General features: G+C 37.4%; 1 protein-coding gene across 1 annotated transcript; it reads right to left on the bottom strand.

The window, feature by feature from the left end:
• Positions 1–204: 204 nt before the first annotated feature.
• Card6 (caspase recruitment domain family member 6) lies at positions 205–20,977 on the bottom strand. The gene is given in 8 exon segments (XM_023565258.2): positions 205–2,350; positions 2,353–3,010; positions 3,012–3,900; positions 3,902–4,244; positions 15,407–15,667; positions 15,670–15,960; positions 17,452–17,962; positions 18,005–20,977. Coding segments are annotated over 8 exon segments (3,453 nt in total). The 5' UTR covers positions 18,323–20,977; the 3' UTR covers positions 205–2,168.
• Between the last annotated feature and the right edge of the window lie 724 nt (positions 20,978–21,701).

The raw sequence follows: 21,701 nt of genomic DNA, 5'->3' as shown, positions 1-21,701 counted from the left end.
CACAATGAAAACAAGTTGAGATCCTTTCTACAGCGGGGTCCTTTCTTTCTTTGTTTTGTCCTCAGCAGACATTATCTTGCCTCACCTGCACTGGGGTTATGGGATCACATTCCACCTAGACAGGAAGCTGGAAGCCTTCCTGTCTTAGTAACTTCTCTCTTGTTGCTGAGACAAAATACTTGACACCCAAAATTAAGAGGGGAAGATTTATTTAGTTTACAGTTTGTAGAGGTTTCCGTACATAATTGGTTGACTCCAAGGTAGGGTGGTACATGGCAGAGGGCAACAGTTCATGGCAGCAGAAGACACAAAACAACAAGAGGAGGAGACTAGACCCTTTCTGTCCCTTATTTGTATGTAGAAGATCCACCTTTGGGTGGGTATAGCACTCATACCCTCAATTGTAGTCAGAATCATGCCAAACCAATCAGTGGACTGATTTACTAATCATACACCTTTAATCCTTGCATCACACACTGTAGATTTAGTTACCTATAAAAAAGCCCTTTACATGAAGCTTTGGAGAGACATCTAGACACAAACCATAACACTTCCACACAAACTCCCCTGTTCCTGAAGCAAGTCAACATCTGCTTTATGACCGCAGGGCCTGAAGTTTGGGCTCCACCAAAGTATACATAGCATGGCTGTCCACAACATTCAAAGATTATATAACTCGTGTGTGTGTGTGTGTGTGTGTGTGTGTGTGTGTGTGTATAGTATCTATGAAGCCATTATTTTATGTCTCAAAAAGACTATTTGATGTTATTTTAGCATTTAAAATTAGTGGCAATTTTATTAAAGTTACAAATTCAAAAACTGGGGCTACTAAGTTTAATTTGTAAATCTTACTGTTTTATTTCCATACCTCGTGAATTTAACATCTATCTTTAAGGTAATCTTTACTAGTATTTTTATCACTTTAAAACCTAGTTAAGCTTTACTCAAATATTTTCAATCTAACATTTTTATTTTACACAGTGCTACTAACTAGCAGATCTTACTCAAATGTTTAGAGCAACATGAATCTAATAAAATTATCAGTTCAATAAGTCTTAACTTAAACATTTCAATAGTTTCTAATAAACACTATAAACTTATCTTAATCTTCTCAACTTAATTTTACCTCTAAAATTAACTCAGTGCCACATTTTAATTGGCATCATGAAGCTATTAAGAGAGTCTCTAATAAGCCAAATTTTCTTATTTCAAATATTTAAAATGTGAAACATATATTAACTGTCTCTAAAGTTAACATAAAATAACTAATTTTATTATTTTTAGTTCATTATTTCTATCTATAAGGATCAATTAAAAGAGTTATCAACCCAGCAAATTGGAGTTGCTACCTAAGCATAGTGACCTAATAAACCCAATATGTACCATAAGACTATCTGTCAGCAGCTGATAAACTAGAAACTTGGTTTTGTTTTGTTTGTTGGTTGGTTTTGAGACAGGTCTCCCTCTGTAGTTCAGGCTTACCTTGAACTCACTTTGTAGTCCAGGCAGACATCAAACTCACAGCACTCTTCCTTGCCTTAGCTCCCAGAGTACTGGGATTACAGGCATGAACCATCACGCCAGGCTTGAACCAGACATTTAATGACCAAGACACATCTGGAGCAGGGAACACTTAAGGCAGTTCTTCTTCAAACAATGGGAAAACCTGAGCCCTTTTTTTTTTTTTTATGACTTTGCTATTAGAGACAAACACATTCTTCTCCAAGTGACGGTGTTTCACTGATCTCATTCCACAGATTCAAATTACTTATTGCCTGATACTCAATTTGGAATACATTTATTTATGGTTTGATTCTGTTTTACTTTTATATTTTTTCACTAGTTTAGGGACACAACTCTAAGAGGTATTTTAATGGTATCCAGTTAGGTTTTTTGGTGTCGTGCTGCCAGCAGACTTCTACCTTCACTGCATCTATTTTCAGGTTACTATAGGATAAGAGTGGTTTGGTAAGAGACATATTTCACAGGTTTCTGGACCACGCTTTTTAATGTTTCCCTGTCCTCTTGCTCCTTGCTCTTTGGGGCAATGCCTTAACCTGTGAACAACTGCCCTGCGATGATTTGGATCTGGAATGAGAAAGCTTAGATTGGGAGGACTGGGATTGAGTGGGTCTGGATGCAGAGGTGTTAGCCCAAGAGGTCTGGGGCTAAGGATCAGTTTTCTGAGATGGCTTAGGTTGAGAAGCCTCAGGATGGTTTGGTTTGGCCTGAAAGTGCTTGCCCTGGGATGGTTTGGGTTGATGGGATTTGAATTGAGAGCTAGGTAAAAGTTTGTTTGTAAACATGGAAGAGAATCCTGTTTGGAAAGCTGGATTTGAAGATCTACCTGTGTCATCAGTTGGGTTCCTTGTGAAGCAGGTCTTACCAGTGTTTGCAGACCTCCAGCTGGCTGAAAGGATTGAGGGGTAAGATTTCCAATAAAGGACCTTGGAGTCTTAAATTTCCCAGTTGCTTTAGCTAGCTGTGTTCCCCAGGCATAGGCTTGCCCAGGCTGTGGCTTCCCTACTGCTCCTGCCAGTTGTGAACCCAGAGAATGGGTATGACCTACCCGGGGAACCACTGGCCCAGACATTTCAAGAGTGCCTATTTGTGGTCTCTGGGGACGGGCCCATGCAGACTGCAAAACAGGTCTTGGTGTTCTCCCAAAAGTTCCATGCAAGTGATTCCCCCAAAACATTCCTGAAATGTCCATAAATCTTTTATCTGAATAAAATCTCTGGGGTTGAAAGTACTGAACACCAAAATGTTTACCTGTGCTATGATCCTTTATATTCTGAAAAGGAAAAGGACAGAGCCACTTAGACCTCTGCTGTGACCCAAAGTGGGAGCCTGTAAATCTAGGGGCTTTCAAGGAAGGATGATTAAAGTTATCTCCAACTGACAAGAGCCAGGATTTTTCTGGATGAGGCATCAAAGCTGGAGGGTGGTGAAAATTGTGAAAATTCTGCCTGACTTCACATCTAGCCCCAGACTCTCTCACAGGCATCTATCTGAGTTTGGCTTTTAGATGAGCTTTCTGGCTGACTATGCCTTTGTTGTCCTTTCGCTGTTCCAGCTGTGTTTGCAGTAGAGGAGATTTGCATTCCTTGAGCATTCTCAAAGTCTTGGTCCACTTGAATCCCCAACTCCCTGGTCAGGGAGGCCATGTCCTCCACAGACAAATTTCTGAGTAAAGAAGACATCACTTCCTGGAGGGCAGTTTGAAAGCTCTCTGTGTTCTTCCTCCTACCCCCAGCTGCCTCCCCTTCCCAGAACAGCAGCTGTGATGGCTTCAAATTCAGGATCCTCTGGAAAATCTGAGCCTCTTCACTCTCCCTGGCTTGGGAGCTGACAACAAAGTAGCATCTTTCAATGGCAGCTTCGCCTAAGAACATTAGCAAGTTCCATTCCTTCTCACCTGAGCTGTCAGTAAAAAAGAACACAGATGAGGAAATTTCCATCAAAAAACCAAACTGTGTCCATAAGTTTTGGAGATCTCCACGAAGGGTGGCCAAAGCCACAGGCTGTTGGAAAAAACAAGGGTTTTCCTTTAGATCATCAGGGAAACACCATGTTATCTCAACCAGCCCGTCAGAGATTTGTCGAGGAAGTACCACACCAGAAAAATCCTGATGGAGAAAGATTTTGTGTGATTTCACTTTGGTAGGGCTAAGCAATGTGTTAAGGATTCTGGACTTGGAGAAGCTACAATGTCCTAGACGCACAAAAGAGATGACAGGCATCTTCATGAGACTCAAAAATGTTTTGGTAGCCCCTGTGAGCCTCCTTGAGAACTGTGTTGACTGTTCCTTCACAATGTCCTTCATTGCCCCTAGCATTAGGATGCTTTCATTATTTTCAGCATCAGGCAGTAGCAGAGGAAGGGCAAACTGGCATTGACATGTTTGACATGACATGAGAGCTGTCTGAACAGAGCATGCAAGCACAGAAGATGTCAAGGGGATTAATGGCTTGTGTGTCTCTAATTTCCAAATTTTCCATTCCATTCAGCAATTCCTCTTTACTGCTTTCATCCAGAACCTGGTGCCTGAGGAGCGAATCTCTGGCTCTCACACCCAGTGCTTGAACTTTCATCAGGAAGTTCCAAACTAAGTCTCTTGAAGTCTTAGGTGTCCACCCATATCCTTGGTCTAAGGCAAATTGTTTAACAAAACCTGGCAGAAGCTTTCTGCTTCTATCCATGTTCAAACAGGACAGGACATCTCTAAACACTTTTTTTCTTTCTGTAAAGGAAAATGAAGTGAATGCCATGTTCAGAATCTGTTTCCTTCACTGACTTTTAAAATTAAATAAGTGACAAATAGTACTACAAAAAAAGTCCCATTTCTAAGTGCTTCCAATGTTACTTCCCCTCTAAAAGATACGTCAGTATGGTCAGTACGATTTCTTCCCATTCTTCATGCAAGTGTGTAAGTATGCATGCATCTACAGCACTGAAACATACCATTTTACTTGATATTATTTTTTTACAAAAATTATATCATACTAAACAAATGATTAAACCTCTTTTCACGTAACACTATATCTTGCAAGTTTTTCAAAATCAACATAGAGACATGCATAATTCATTTTGGCTATTTCATGATACTTTGCAGTTTGGATAGACCAGTTTTGCTTTTTTTTTTTTTTTGGTTAATATTTGTATGCTTCAGTGAAAAATCTTATTAATTCTTCATTATGCTTGTGTCTGAGGAATTCTCTAGGTTGATCCTATTTCATTTCTTAAACTTATGTCTTGCTAAGTATTGGAGAAACTGAATATTTTATTTCTCTTAAATATTTCTCAGAATTTACATGCCATCTACAATTTCTCCTCATTCCCTATTTTCAAATATATTTTCTAGATACTCCTTGAGAATGAAGGTAGTGCTTAATATAAAAAGATTAGAGTGGATTCTACTTGTGGCAGGTGGCAAGCTAACATAACCTTGTTAAATTTCCTTTTAAAAAAAAAAACTGATCAGCCTCCCTGTGTGTCTGGAGGACTGTGGATATCTCAGCAAGCAGGGGAGGATCGCAGGTTTCAGAGGCACTGCGGCCTGTGGTGAGTGCTCAGCGCACTCTGCCCAAAGCCCAGACTGTTCGGGACCCTCCAGGCTTCGGGGTGCAGTGAAGTGGAGAGGTGGGTTGGAGGCGTCTACACCCACCTCCGCATCCCAGCTGCGCTTGGAGAGCTGTGGAGCTTCCAACGGGCAGGTGGGCTCACAGTGTCCCTGAGGCCAAGCTTATCTGGAACTTCAGAGTTCTGAACAGGCAGAGGAGGGCCATTGGTTCTGCAGGCCCAGTGGCTTGGGGTAATGGGATGCCAGAGTCTCAGGAGCTGCAAACATAGAAGGGGATTTCCAACAAACCCTGAGGAAGCTTTCAAATAACACTTGAAACACAGAAATATAGGAAAATGACAAAACGAAAGACCAAATTACAGCCTCAAACCTCCAGCCCATCTCAAAAAACCCTAGGAGCAACGTATATAGAAGAAAATATATGCCATTCACCTCAAATATCGGACACAATAGCTACTGAAATTAACAAGCAACTCCAGGAAGCTTTAAAGAAATTCAAACTCGAAATAATCTCCCAGGTAAAAGAAGAAATGATAAAAGAAATGAAAGAGATTCTGAATATACCTAAAGAAAACACAGATAAAAAATTGGAGGAACTAAACAAAAAGAATCCCTAGACAAGCAATATAAGAAACAAACAGAATACATAATGCAGATGCACAGAGATATACAGGAAATAAAAAACTCCACTGAAAGTTGTAAAAACCGCCTTAATGAAAGTGAAGATAGAATTTCAGACCTTGAAGACAGGATTGCAGCTAGTGAACAGGAAAGGAAAGATCTTTTAAAAATAACAAGGAATCAGGAAACAACAGTTCGGGGCTGGGGATTTAGCTCAGCGGCATAAGCGCCTGCCTTGCAATAGGCAGTCGTGAGTTCGATCCCTGGTACCAATGGGGAAAAAAAAAAAAAAAGAAAAGGAAACAACAGTTCAACAACTGCAAAACGATGCAAAGAAAAATAACATAAGAAAGATAGGGATTAATGAAAAAGAAGGAGACAACATAAAGGATGTCAAGAGGATATTTAGAGAAGTAATAGCTGAAAATTTCCCAAGCATGAGATCAGAAACCGACATCAGGATCAGTGAAGCATACAGAACTCCAAATAGTCATAACCAAAATAAAACTACACCAAGACATATAATAATCACCATCCCAGAAATCCAACACAAGAATAGATTATTAAAAGCTGTCAGAGAGAAAAGACAGATCACTTATAAAGGAAAACCTATCAGAATCACAGCAGACTTCTCAGCACAAACAATAAATTCAAGAAGAGCATGGAGCGAAGTATTCCAGATCCTAAAGCAAAATGATTTCCAACCTAGACTGATGTATCCTGCAAAACTATCATTCCAAATTGATGGTGAAATACGATACTTCCATGACAAAGAACAGCTGAAGAACTTCATGAACACCAAACCAACCCTGCAAAAAATATTGAAAGACATTTTAGATACACAAGCAAAGCAGATAATTAAACAGAACAGAAAGGTAAGGATGCAACAGCAGAGAGATAACATCAAAAATAAACCAGCATTTAACAGGAATAACCATTAATGTAAATGGTCTCAATGCACCAATCAAAAGAAACAGACTAGCAGAATGGATGAAGAAACAAAATCCAACCATACGCTGTTTACAGGAAACCCATCTAACCCAGAAGGATACTCACAGACTGAAAGTCAAAGGATGGAAAACAATATTTCATGCAGCAGGAATCCAAAAAAAAAGGCAGGAGTAGCCATTCTGTTTGCAGACAATGTGAACTTTAAACCAACAATGACCATAAAGGACAAAGAAGGTTACTACATACTCGTAAGGGGAAACTCCAAGAGGAAGAGATAACTATCTTAAATATATATGCATCAAACTCCAGAGCACCCAGTTATATAAAACAACTATTAACAGAAATGAAAACTCAAATTTTCAGTAACACAATTGTAACAGGAGACCTTAATATGCCATTGATACCAAGGAACAGATCAACCAAACAGAAAATGAGCAAAAAAATAGCAGAACTGAATCACACCTGCGAACAAATGGATTTCATAGACATATACAGAATGTTTCACCCAACAACATCAGAATACACATTCTTCTCAGCAGTACATGGATCATTCTCTAAAATAGACCATATATTAGCTCACAGAACATATTTAAACAAATGCAAAAGAGTTGAAATCATCCCTTGCATGTTATCGGATCATAGCGCTCTGAAATTATAAATTAATGATAAAAGATACTGCAAAAATCCCGCAAACACATGGAAACTGAATAACACACTCTTGAGTAATCAGTGGGTCACAGAAGAAATTAAAAAATACCTAAAAGAAAATGAAAATGCAGATACAACTTACCGGAATTTGTAGGATGCAATGAAAGCCGTCCTCAGAGGAAAATTTATTGCACTGAGTTCCCACATCAGGAAAACAGAACGAATACAAATAAATAACTTGATGCTACACCTCAAACAGCTAGAAAAAGAAGAGCAAGTCAAGCCCAAAGCCAAAAGAAGAGAGGAAATTATAAAAATCAGAGCAGAAATCAATGCAATAGAGACTAAGAAAATAATCCAAAGAATCAACGAATCAAAGAGTTGGTTCTTTGAAAGAATAAATAAAATCAATAAGCCCCTAGCCAACCTTATTTTAAAAAGGGAAGAAAAAGCTCAAATTCATGCAATAAGAAATGAAAAAGGAGAAATCACTACAGACCCAATAGAAATACAGAAGATCATCACCTATTTCAAAAACCTTTACTCTCAAAAGTTTGATAACACAAAAGAAATAGACAGATTCTTAGAAACATATGAAGTACCAAAGCTAGATCAAGAGGATGTAGAACTGTTGAATAACCCAATCTCTGTTAATGAAATTGAAAATGTAATTAAGTCCTTACCTACAAAGAAGAGCTCAGGCCCAGATGGATTCACTGCAGAATTCTACAAGAAATACAAAGAAGACCTAATGCCGACACTCCTCAAACTATTCAATAAAATTGAAAGGGAAGCAATCCTTCCTAAGTCATTCCTGGAAGCAAATATTACTCTAGTACCAAAACCTGAGAAAGACCCAACTAAAAAAGAGAACTATAGACCGATCTCCCTAATGAACACAGATGCAAAAATCCTCAATAAAATATTGGCAAATAAGATGCAGCAAATCATCAAGAAGATTATACACCATGACCAAGTGGGATTCATCCCAGGAATGCAAGGGTGGTTCAACATACGTGAATCAGTAAATGTAATCTACCATATCAATAAAGCCAAAAGTAAGAATCACACGATCATTTCTATAGATGCAGAAAAAGACTTCAATAAGGTCCAACATTTATTCATGATAAGAACTTTACAGAAAATTGGAATAGATGGTCTTTACCTCAATATAATAAAGGCCACTTATGACAAACCAACAGCCAGCATCATACTAAATGGCCAAAAATTGAAAGCCTTTACTTTAAAATCAGGCACAAGGCAAGGATGTCCTTTATCACCACTCCTATTTAATATAGTACTGGAAGTACTAGCCAGAGCAATTAGGCAAGAGAGAGAAATAAAAGGGGTAAGATAGGAAAAGAAGAAGTTAAATTATCATTGTTTGCAGATGACATGATACTCTACATAGAAGACCCCCTAAACTCCATTGAAAGACTCTTAGATACAATAAATAAATTCAGTAATGTGGCTGGATACAAAATCAATATTCAGAAATCAATAGCTCCTATACACGAACAATCAATAGTTCCTATACACGAACAACAAAATCACAGGGAGGGAAATAAGAGAAACTACACTCTTCACATTAGCAAGCAAAAAAATGAAATATTTAGGAATTACTCTTACAAAAGAAGTGAAAGACTTATACAGTGAAAATTATAATACACTGAAAAAGGAAATTGAAGATGATCTCAGAAAATGGAAAGACATCCCTTGCTCATGGATAGGAAGAACAAACATTGTGAAAATGGCCATTCTCCCAAAACTGCTATATAGATTCAATGCAATCCCAATAAAAATACCATCAAAATACCTCATAGATCTAGGGAAATCACTCCTAAGTTTCATCTGGAACCAGAAGAGACCTAGAATAGCAAAGGCAATTCTAAGCAGCAAAGACAAAGCAGGAAGCATCACAATCCCTGACTTAAAGTTATACTACAAAGCAACAGTAGTAAAATCAACATGGTATTAGAATCAAAACAGAGCCAAAGATCAATGGAATAGATTAGAAGATACAACCACAACTACAAACACACTCAGCCACCTTATCTTTGATAAAGGAGCCAAGCAGGTTCACTGGGAGAATGACAGTCTCTTTAATAAATGGTGCTGGAAAAAATGGCTCTCCATTTGCCAAAAACTAAAGCTAGACCCATGTCTATCACCATGTACTAAATTAAAATCTAAATGGGTCAAAGATCTGAATATTAAAACAGAAACACTAAATCTATTGGAAGACAAAGTGGGTAGAAACCTTGAAGACATAGGAGTAGGTAGAGAATTCATGAACAGGACTCAAACTGCACGGGAAATACTTCCCAGAATCAATAGCTGGGACCACTTCTTATTAAAAAGTTTCTGCATGTCAAAAGAAATCTCCAGCATAGTGAAAAGAAAACCCACAAACTGGGAAAAGATTTTAGTGAACTCTCTCTCAGACAAGGGACTCTTGTCTAAAACATATAAAGAATTTAAAAAACTCAGACCCTCAAAATTCAAAGATCCAATCCAAAAATGGGCATCTGAGATGAATATGCACTTCTCAGATGAAGAAATGCAAATGGCAAATAAATACATGAAAAAATGTTCATCATCATTGCTCATTAGAGAAATACAAATTAAAGCCACCCTGAGATACCATCTCACTCCTGAAAGAATGGCCGGGATCAAGAAAACCAACAAAAACAAATGCAGGAGAGGCTGTGGGGAAAAAGGAACTCTGCTACACTGTTGGTGGGGTGTAGACTGGTGCAGCCTTTGTGGAGGTCAGTCTGGAGATTTCTCAAAAAGCTGGGATTGGAAGTCCCATTTATTCCAGCTATTCCACTTCTAGGCATATTCCCAGAAGAACTGAAAGCATCATACCACAGTGATATATGTGCACCTATGTTTATAGCAGCACAATTTGTAATCGCCAGATCTTCGAAACAACCCAAGTGTCCATCAACTGAGTAATGGATTAAAAAAAGTTGTGGTATTTCTATACAATGGAGTATTTTTCAGCTATAAAGAAGGATCACATTGAGATATTTATCAATAAATGGGCGCAGCTTGAGACCATACTCATAAGTGAAATAAATCAATCTCGCATGTGTGAATACCGAATAGTCTCCCTAATGTAAGTAATGATTCAAATATATAAAAATATGTGGTAATCATGATTCCCCATTATGTGGCCTTGAAGCCTTATAAAGTTTTCACTTATTAATTGGAAAGGCTTCATTCTCGGCTTCTTTATATGAAAATATTTGAAGCTATAGTATATGAAGTTTTATTCAAATATTTCAAGGAAAAAGACAGACACTATGGTAACTACTATTAAGTCGGGTTATTTGGTGGTGAAGCACTAGGTTGCTGAAAGTCATGCTTTGACCTGTATTGTTATATTGTTCTGTCCTGTTTTATCTCAATCTCTCCCGTATTCATTAAAAAAATTATTTAGTTATTTTTTATGTTTTTTTAATTAAGGGGAAAAATTTTAAAAATTAGCAGATATATAATAGTAACTTTTTTTGATTTCCTATTAAGTTGTTTTGAAGTTCTGTAATACTCCTACTATCTTGTTTTGACTGATTAGACTCTGTTCCATTCTGTATGATAGTGTCAAGTTTGAGGGTATAGGCAACTACTTTGAAGGCAATAAGATTCACTAAGATGCCCATTCTGGTTTGACTATTGTCTCCTTTGGAAGTCCTGTAATGTTTACAATGCCTAAGTTTTATTGGTCTTGTTCTCTACTGTTTTGTCCAACTTTATAATATCTAATGAGATAGACAATTCTTTTTAAGGAAACAAGAGACATTGTTGATAACCATTGTTGATAACCTTGTACTCTGTTTTACATCATGTACTATGTCTATCCTTGGTTTTGACTGACAGCTTTGTTTTGCCATATTTGACTTTATTCTCTCCCCCCCAAAAAAGTAATAAGAACTAAGGAGTAATAAAATCCAAAATGTGTAAATTTTGTTGTAAAAAAAGAGAGGGGGAAAAAAAGAGCTCTAATGGATATAACAGCAAGTGTGTTTAGGGGTGTTAAATAGCTGACTATATTAATGTTTTTGGATCATTGAACACAGCTGTTTGTTGTCTCTCTGTTTGAATGTCCACTTTGTATTCTTTGATACTGTGATTTGAGCAACTATTTCCAAGATGATAATATGTAATCTATTAACAGGTGATTTCTTACTTTTTTTTTTTTTGTAGTTCTGTATTACGTGTACCCTTACACCGCTTTGTTTTGTTTTGTGTTTTCTCTTTTTCCTTTTAAATAAAATTTTTTAAAAAACTAAGAAGAACCAACAAAGTGAGAGAAAGGCACAGATTTTATGAATGAACAGAAAGATACACCTGGGTAGTTTCAAAGTTGTTTCAAATGGTATATGTATTGAGGTAAGAAAATGAGGGAGAAATTTACACTATAATGAATGGTTCCCACAGCAGGCAGTAAGAAGATTCTATAATCTGCAGGTAAGTTTTTCAAGTTCTGCTTTTGCCTGTCTCATATTTTTCCTTAGGAAAATCTTCCACAGTTTTTAGAACAGAGATAGTCTCTCACATAACTGAAGCCAGGTACCTAGTGTTGAGAGGTTATGGATGGTGCTAAATGGAACAGTAGAAGAAATAGAACATACATCCACAAGGAAGCAAGCATGTATCTAATTAAGCACAGAGCTGAGCGGAAAAAGAAAGAAATACCATTTAGAACCTACTACCATTTTTGTAAATTAAAAATTCATAAAAGTAACTCAGCTAAGGTAAAAAGAAATGACCAGCGATGTCCGTTGCCACTTACTGAAAAGGAAATTGAAATTTTGAGTCTAGCTGAATTAGGAACTAAAGGAAAAAAAAAAAAAGAAAGAAGGAAAACCTTTGGGGAAAATATAATAACTGAGTCTTTACATTTCAAACTAGGACATAATCCAAAGTAACAATAGGAGAAAATCAAGAAATGTAACCCATACTCCAATCAAGAGATTGATCCCAAAATGATCCAGTTGTTGGATTTTACACATAAGAATTTTAAGGCAGCTAAGATGGAGAAAGGGGATAGGGAGGAGAAAGTAAAGAGACATAAAATGAATTAAGATGTGTTATATATCTGTACCAATTCCCCAGGAAGAATGTAATCATTATGTCCTAAAAACATCACTAATAAAAATAAATTTCAAAAATTATCCTAAAGAAGCGAGATATGGTGGTACATTCCCATAATCCCAGCTCTTAGGAGGCTGAGGCAGGAGGATTGCCAAGAGTTTGAATGAAGCCAGCCTGGGCTACACAGTCAGAGATATTTAGATTTTTTCCAGCTATTGGACAGACAGGTAAACATTACTGAGGAAGGAGACAAAGTATTGGCCATATTTCCTGTCAGACCCATTAGAATTACAGTACAGTCACAATCATGACTAAGCCTTTTCTTGACTGATTTGGGCAAAGGTGTTAAACTGATTGCAATAACAGCCACAATGAACGGGGTTTTTTGGTATTCACATCCTATGCAATCTTACTTTGCAAGAGGTGAAATTTATTCTGGGGATTTGTTTTGTTTTTTCAGTACTGGGGACTGAACCCAGCAATACTCTACCTCTGAGTTATAGTCCCAGATCACCGCTCTCAAATCTTTTATTTTGAGACAGTCTCAATAAATTTGCCCATGTTAGCTTCAGCCTCCAGAGTAGATAAGCTTAGAGGCATGAGCATCATGCCTAATTTTCTGTTTTTCCTAACCCATGTTTTTATGCTGGCTATAAGACTTGCTCTGGTCGACAAAAGGTGTTAAGAGAGATAGTGCTGTATGAATTTTATCTCCAGAAAAATGTATCCAGAAAATACAATGAAGACAGAGAGAAGAACTGCTAACACCATTTGCCAAAGATTTCCAGAAACTAGGACAGATTGTTCTCCAGAGCCTTCAGAAAGAAACAGTTGCATCTTGGCCCTTGCAGCTCCCAAAACAATGAGAAAATATGTACTTATTATTTGTTGTTGAAGTCACTCATGTTGTGAAACTTTGTTACATTATTCCTAGCACACTAGTACAGGGAATAAGGAGGAAAACATTAGTCTTTACTATCTACAGGGGATTATGAATTCTCCCCATGTGGGATGAATGTGAGATGGTAGTTACCTCTCCATTCTCTACTCAGAATTTGTTAGTATTTATTTTCCCAGATGATATCAATGAAAAATTTCTTATTTTTTGGATTTCATTAGGAAATACCAAGTTGCAAGATACTGTGCTAATATAAACGTCTTAATCAAGTTGGTAACATGAAGCCAGGTGTGGTAGTATACCTAGTATTCCCAGCACTTGGGATGCTGAGGCAGGAATTTTAAATTCAAGGTCAACCTAGACAACATAGCTAGACCATGCCTCAAAAAGAAACTAACTAACTAACGGTTTGTGCTTTCACTGTTTGACCAATTTTTCATGCTAATATCTTGTGATATTAGCAATTGCTTTGAAGATAACCATAAGCAATATATTAACCATTGTTAGTCTATTATTTTGCTTTGAAATTCTGTATCATTATTTTTATTCCTTTTTCTTTTCAAGTTATTCACCATATGCTTCTGCACTAGCTGTTTCTACTTCAGTGATTAGAACGATAAGCCCAATACCTTTCTGCCCATAAAGATACTAAACTGACCAACATGCTTTGAATTGAGGAATAGACCGTAACTACTAAACTTCATGGTTTGAAACTCTTTACATGTGTGATGCAAGTTAACTACAGAAATCTATAAACTGATAATCACTATTTGCTTTTGCTTTTTTAGTAGCTCCTCTGTATTGAGATCAATCCACATGTACAGATACAGCCAACTGCAGATCAAAAATATGTGGAAAAAGCTGTGTCTGTATTTAACATGTACATTCTTTTTACTTCTTATTATTCCCTAAGCCATACATAAAACAACTAGTTGCATAATGTTACCTTGTTTTAGGTATTATAAGTAATCTAGACATGACTTAAAAGTATCTGGCCACAAGAGGGAGGAAAAGATGAAGAGAGGATGGTTAAAATATACAGCAGTGCAGTTGGATGAGAGAACTTTTAATGTTTTTCTAGCACTGTGGATAGGATAACTGTGGTTTACAACAATGACTTCAAAATAGCTAGTACAGAGGAGTTTGAAATTCCCAACACATAGCAAAGACATATCTAAGACAACAGAGATGCCAGTAACCCTGATCAGTTCATCTATGTTATGTACATGCATGAAAATATGCTGAACTCCATAAATATGCAGACTTGTTATATGCTAATTATAAATAAAAATGTTTAAAGTAGTAATACTCAGCTATAAAGAATGATAAACTTGATGCTTTTATAGGTAAATGGTTGCCACTTGAGACAATACTCATAAGTGAAATAAATCAGAATTGCATGTGTTAGTATTGTATTGCTTCCCTACTGTAAAAACGTGAAAGAATAAATAAGATCTAAAAAGTACAATAGATATTGTGAAAGTAAAGAACACTGCTCTTCTTTCCCTTCTTTCAAGGGAAACAAGAGGAGAAAAGATTATACATATACAAGATTGATACCTATACTACTAATCTCTGTTAGTTCATCAAAAAGAATGGTTTGTGCTTTCACTATTTGATTGTTTGATCATTTTTATGCGTATATCTTGTAATCGGAACTACTGTGAATGTAACATTACACAATATATTAATCATTGTTAATCTATTATTTTATTTTGTAATAATGTATCATTGTTTTTATTCTTTTTTGATTTTAAAATAAATAATTTAATTAAATATACAACAAGGGCATAGGTTATGTACAGATGCCATGACTATAGAGGGACTTGAGCATCCACAGACTTTGGTACCCAAGCGGAGTCCTGGCTCTATCTCCCTTGGATTCAGAAGGATCACTTTATGACACACCATTCCAAGGTCCCGGGTATTCCTTTATGTCACCTCTGAAGACATTCCAAGAGATGTTAAAGCAAATTCTGATTCATTGACTGCTGATTTCTGCTATTTGCCCTGTTATCCCCTGTCCCCATTAGATCAAGGCAAGCTTATTAATTTTTGATAAGTTGTTGCCTAATTAACAATACACACATTGTCTACATACCTTCCATACATTTCTCTTCTTCTTCCAGGGAGATGTTGGTTTCTAAATACTTATAACTGAGTTCTTCATCAGAGAAGCCTGTGGTTTTTGAATATGCAGAGTCCTCTTCACCACCATACAGGATGCCTTCTGAGTCATTATAGCCCCTCTTTTTCACGGTGGTTTCTGCGTCTTCAGAGTATCCAACAGATTCTTGATATTCCTCTTCATCTAAGTATAAAGTATCATCTGGCTCCTCATATCTTTGTCCATCCTTAAAACCCTAATAGTTATTGGAGTTTCATATTCAGCTTTCTCAACTGAATATATTAATGTGACTTTTGGAGTATCACATGTTTCCTCATTGTCCCTGGAGGACAAAGCACTTTCTCTCTGATTAGTTTTCTTGTCTTTGGAGAGTGCCAAGCTTTTCAAATCTAAGTGTTCTTTCTCTATGGGGGACAGAGGAACCCCAGGGCTCTCAAGCTTTTTCTTTCCAAAGGAAGAAGTATCTTGTGAATTCTTGCTTTGTCCCTTAGATTGAAAAGATGTTACACTCTCATGGTTTAAAAATTCTGAAAAGGACAAGATTTGGTTATTTTTTTCCCCCTAGAAATAATACAAAAGAAATTAGAAGTTAACTTGAGTTTTAAGTTCTTAAAACATCGCTGCTGTTTTTTTTCTTTTCTTTCTTTTTTTGTTTTGTTTTGTTTGTTTGACACAGAATCTCACGATGCTACCTAGTCTGGCCTCGAAATTCCAGGCTTAAGTGATCTATCCTTCTGACTTAACCTTCTGAGAAGCTTGAGCTGTAGGCCTAAAATCCCTCTTCTTTATGTCACTGGAAGGTAAAAAATATCTATTGCCTCTTACCTAATTTGTATGGCAAAAAATCAACTGCCAAAACTATTTCCTTCAGAAAAAAATCAGATGGCACAACTGCCTTTCTCAAAAGTTTATCTCTCACAGAAACTTTACAGGATAAATGAATGAAAGAGAAATTTTAAATCTTACAAAGTATTTCCTTGTGGACTTACTATGACCCTCATGTCAGATTTCCTGAGACTATTGTTAATTAAATCTGATCTGAATAATTCCAATTCACAAACAAAGAGCAGTAATCTAAAATACAACATAGAAATAATAAAGCCTATTTTTTCTAAGCATATTATCTTGTCCAACACTAGGGATCATTAAGACTCACTTTTTAATAAGAACATCTACTTTAGAATTGCTTTAAAAATGCTGAGAATCTTTTAAATTCCTTTTTTAAAAAAGGAGCTATAGCTGCCTCTAGTGGTAATTTCCACAATTTTAAGCAATATATTCTGGAATAACTGCTCCTTCATCTGTTACTAGCTGCTACTAGGTATTTTGACCATCTAAGATGTAGCATATATATATATATACATATATATATATATATATATAATTAGAAAGCACAGATTTTGAAATGAAAAGGTTTAACATAATAGAGATTATTGATCATAATAGAGATCATTGATCTGATCCTTACACATTGAAAATCACACTGAACCCTTTAAACATGTACAAGTATTATGTGTCAATTAAAAATTAAGTAAACAATATTTTATAGAAAGAATTAGTGTTTGAATTACTTCAGAAAACTGGAATTCTGTTAATATTCTTAGAGAGAAAAATGAAATTACTAATCAACCATCTAGCTATCCAAAAAGTTATTTTTTCCTGTACTTTCAGAACGGCTAGCTCAACTAAAAATGCTGGTTGAGGTTACTTACTCAAAAAAAATACACCTGACTGTGCCATTATTAACACTATTTTCTTTCCAACTGCAGGAGTTCACACTGTCCCTACCAGAACAATGAGCGCTTGATTGTCACACTAAAACAACTGAAAAGTTTGGTACAGTCCGAACAACAAATCACCAACCCCCTAATCATTGTTCCCTGCTTTGTAAATGTTGCAGACATGTACATGAAACCTTTTTTTTCCTCTGATAGTTCAGTGAAAATTACCGTTGGGAAAAAGACAAACACAAAACCTACTCTCTCTTGATAACTCCCAAAATGTAAGCCTTAACTTACCATGGCTTAAGCCCCAAGTGGTAGCAGACTCTGGAAAAGTCCTTGATAAGCACTGGAGAAAATTGTGGCAGCTCACCCCTGTTAGGTCTGAGAGAAGGGAGAGGAGAGGAGAAGTCCATGGGAGGAATGGAGCGGAGTGGATGGCCGTGAAAGTAGTGGGCAGCGGTGACTTTATTCCGGGAATGCGGGGAAGGGGCCCCCCGCCGCCGGTCCCGGGGCACAGCATCTCTACACCGAGCCCGGGGCCAGGCTGTGGTCTCTCCGGGAACACGGGGAGTGGAGACTGGCGCGCTGGCAGGCGCTGGCCGCTGGATTCTGGCAAGCTCTCTCTCTCTCTGGCGAACTCTCTCTCTGGCGAACTCCCTCGGACACGTGGCGTGGGGGAATCTAAATAGCCTAAGCTTAGGGCAGTGCCCCAAAGGCCATTAGAGATGCACAGGTATCTCATTGGCGCACAGATTCTTAAGGATGGGGATATAGGGTTACAATCAAGTCCATAGGGGGCGGGGGGGGGGGGGATGAGTTTAGCTGCAGCCTTTTCTGGTTACAGTGTTCCATCTGGGCCAGCAACTCTTTCAACCCCCACCCCCTTTTTCTCTACTAAATTTAACAGCTTCTGACTTTTCTTCAGGGGATCCACAACGTCTTCTAGAGTCTCATGCTCGTCCTCAGAAATCAGCCTCTGAGAGGTTAACTCATCAAAAATAGTAGCAGGATCTTCTTGGAGGAGTTTAGGCAACTCTTTTTGTTGTTTTTCTAGAATCTCTGAAGGAGCACGCCCCATAGCCATTGTTTCTGTTTCCTCAAGACCAGGAAATGAAGTCTTCTGATAGATGCACAAATAAGAGTGGGGGGAAAAAAAAAAAGACATGAAACCAAGATGCTGAAATGGAGCTTTAAAATCAGGAAGCTGCAGCTGGGCATAGTGGTGCACGCCTACAATTCCAGCACTCTGCGGGGGGCTGAAACACGAGGAGAAAGATCATAATTTATCAGTTTAGAGACCCTCTCTCAGGATTTTAAATAAATAAATGCTGGGGTATAGTTTAGGGCAAATACCCTCGTACCATTAAACAGAAGTAAATAAATAAACGGGGGAAGTTTTTTCTCCAGCTTCCTTGTGCTAAAAGACAAACTTCTACCCCATTCCCGGTGCCAAGAAAGTTTCAAGGGTCATAATCATTCAACATTTCTCCAGGCCTGCTGGTGTGCCAAACCCTGGCTGAACCTACGTACACCTGTTTTTTGGCTTTTGTTCTACCCCTCCTGTTAAAGTGCTTCTGTGTTTAGACAGGGGTGGGTATAACCACAATTTGACCAAATTGTGAATAAATTTTCTGTTTTTATGGGCCTCTTGGTAGTGGGTTGGTGAAGGAAAATGCATTAGTAGGGGTCCAAATTCAGGCCCGTGACCAGTCCCTGCCAAAAGAGTGTCATTCTATCTACCAATGATACAATACCAATACGCCAGTGATACCTAATGGAGGCAATGGCAGGCACACAGTATGGAAATTCAGCCTGACACTCTGGGTTCCTGGCTCCCTATGGATCATTTACTTGTGGCTCCTTAGGTATTTTTTTTTTTCTTCTTCTTCCTTTTCTGGTGGTGATGGAATGAACACAGAGCTTTGCAGTGCTTGGCTGATAGACTGACTCCCCAGTTTTATCCACTGTTTTCATAACCAGAATTTCATCAAGATTCGAGCTAGGGTCACCTCCTCTAAGAAGCCTCTTGTAAACTTCAGGTTGGACTAGTGTTTCCTGCTCTGAACACTACACTGTGATGATAAGAATGTAATTAGTTCATTGATTTTTGGAGGTCAATTTGGCGATACGGAGCACTAAGAAAAGGATAAGATAAAAAAAAATTCATACCCTTCAATCCAGCAATTCCACTTTAGAAAATCATTTTAAGAAAACATGAATATCAAAGGTATATACATAAGAATCTACATTAGAATGCTGCAGAATATTAAGAGACAGAAGAGACCATTAGATACACTTGACTCAGTTGGACTTGTGTCCAAAAGACTGAGAACAAAGGAAAGGTTGCAGGTTTTATGTATATGGCAATAGGGGAGGGGAGGGGTTAGTATCAGTTAGTGACACCAAAACAGGTGAGAACATAAACAAAGGCAGTTATTCACACAGTGACAGTTTTGTAACCTTTTGAATCTTTGAACTTTGTGGAGACAGGAGGATGTCGTAAACCTAGATGTTGCAAAGGACACCATAGGGAATTATAGGATGCATTCTTTAGGACCATAATTGTCATTCTTATCAGGAACAGAGCAGGAATAGCCTTAAAGGAAAACAGATTGTGGTGGGAACAGGATGCCGCAGAACTCAGTTTGCAGGAGTATAGTTGTTAACTGTATTCGTAATCACACAGAAATGTACTTTCAGGGAGGGGAGTTTGGGAAAATTTATTCAGGCTTGTTTTCCTTCGAAGTTTTGCTTTTTAATAATATTGTCTATAGGCCATTTGTGGACTTCTGCAGGAAAGAACAAGGCCATATCAGAAAGCAAGCCCCACCTAGGAACCGATGCCAGTGCTGGTTGCTGCTAGACTGGGAACAGTCAGACCCCCGCCCCTTCCAGTGTGTGGGGCTGGCAAACAAGAAGTAGCAATCCACTCCCTCCCCACCAGGCCATAAGTGAGCAGCTTATCCAGAGAAAAACAGTCTGTGAAGATAGCCATCAAAGTGAAATGCAATTGGATGCCTGTGTGTGCGCGCTCTGGTGTTTCACTGACCTTGCAGGTCTAGGGCCAGTGGTCTGATTATTTGTTCTGACAATAGTGGTTTGCAATGTGGCATCTGGGGGAGATCTCCTTCAGAGGGTGGTAGGCATTGTTGATTCCCTATTGTCTTGTTTTGAAACCCTACATTGTTTTCATTTATTTGTTGGGTTGGGTTTTATTCTCTTTTGATTCTATTAAATCCAATGGCATGAACAGCTATTTCAAAGATGGCAAGTTACATTATGGTAGCCATTTTAAATTTATTATAGGTCTGTTTTTAAGTCTTTTGTTGCATTAACTGTTTTCTTTTCATTGTTTCTATTCTATTCTGTTGTTTGATTTTTACTGTGTCCAAAAGTATCTGTAGGTATTTTGGAGACAACTAAAGACATTATGGTAACTATTGTTGATTTTGTAATGTTTGAAGTTCTGTATCTCTTATACTGGTTTGTTTTGATTGGTTTTATATTCCTTGGTTTTATCCTCTTTAAAATAAATAATAATGTTTATAATACCAGAATATTAAAAACCTAGTTTTTATAAATTGAGGATCTATGGAATATCAACACCAAACTTGGTGTTTCAACACCAAACTGTCAAAAATGATGAAGTAGATCTCTACATATTGATAAGTAATGACATTCATACCATTAATATTATGGTATTTCCAATATAAACATATGTATGTGTATGTATATATATTTAGAATAGTCAAGAGATACTCCAAATTTTAACAGATTATCTCAGATATGATTAGTTTTATACTTCCTACTTTAAATACTGTTTAATATTTTTTGTCATTAACAGACTTCTCATTTTAAGAAAACTAATTGGTCTTTACTTATAGTTACATAGTTTTTAAGAACCTGAAAGCAATCTAAATAACTATCAACATGATATTGAATGAACAGACAATAATATTCACTTAATATTATATAGCATTCAAAAGGAATAAACTTCAGACACTGTAGGGTGCATTTTTATTTTTTCTTCCCCTTTTACTCAGCCCGAAGCATACTCTGCTGAGCTCTTTTTTTCCTACCCTTCTGGGGGTTTTCCCTACCTTTTCTTTTTTTTTTTTAATCCGTTTTCCTACCTTTAATAAATGTGAAACTTTGCCTTCATTTTTGATGGTTTTAATTCTTTGCAGAAAGAACCTAGAAACTACCCCAGAAGGAGACTCCAGGTCCCCAAAACCCAGTAACAACTTAGCTAGGAGGTTTCCAAGAGACTTTTGGTGACTCAACTCCCTCCCATCAAGCTGAGTGGCCAGTTTGGGAGGAGGAGCTGAGCATGCTCAGTCTATCCGTTCAGTCTCTTGGGTCTCCTTGCCTGTGGGGACCAGTGATCAACCTTCCAAAATTGTTCTATCAGAGTAAATTTAAGTCAGACTTAACATCTCAGTATCACAGGCTGTGTGATTTTGTGTCTTCTGCAACCTATGTCTTCATTAGTAAAATGGAAGTAATTTAGAAAGTCTCAAATTCCAACTTAGTTCAATGACTCA

The sequence above is a fragment of the Cavia porcellus genome, unplaced genomic scaffold (genome assembly GCF_034190915.1).
Source record: "Cavia porcellus strain 051 isolate PalLab524CR breed Dunkin Hartley unplaced genomic scaffold, mCavPor4.1 scaffold_11, whole genome shotgun sequence".
NCBI classification, from domain to species: Eukaryota; Metazoa; Chordata; class Mammalia; order Rodentia; family Caviidae; genus Cavia; species Cavia porcellus.
This window is presented reverse-complemented; position numbering and strand designations above follow the sequence as displayed.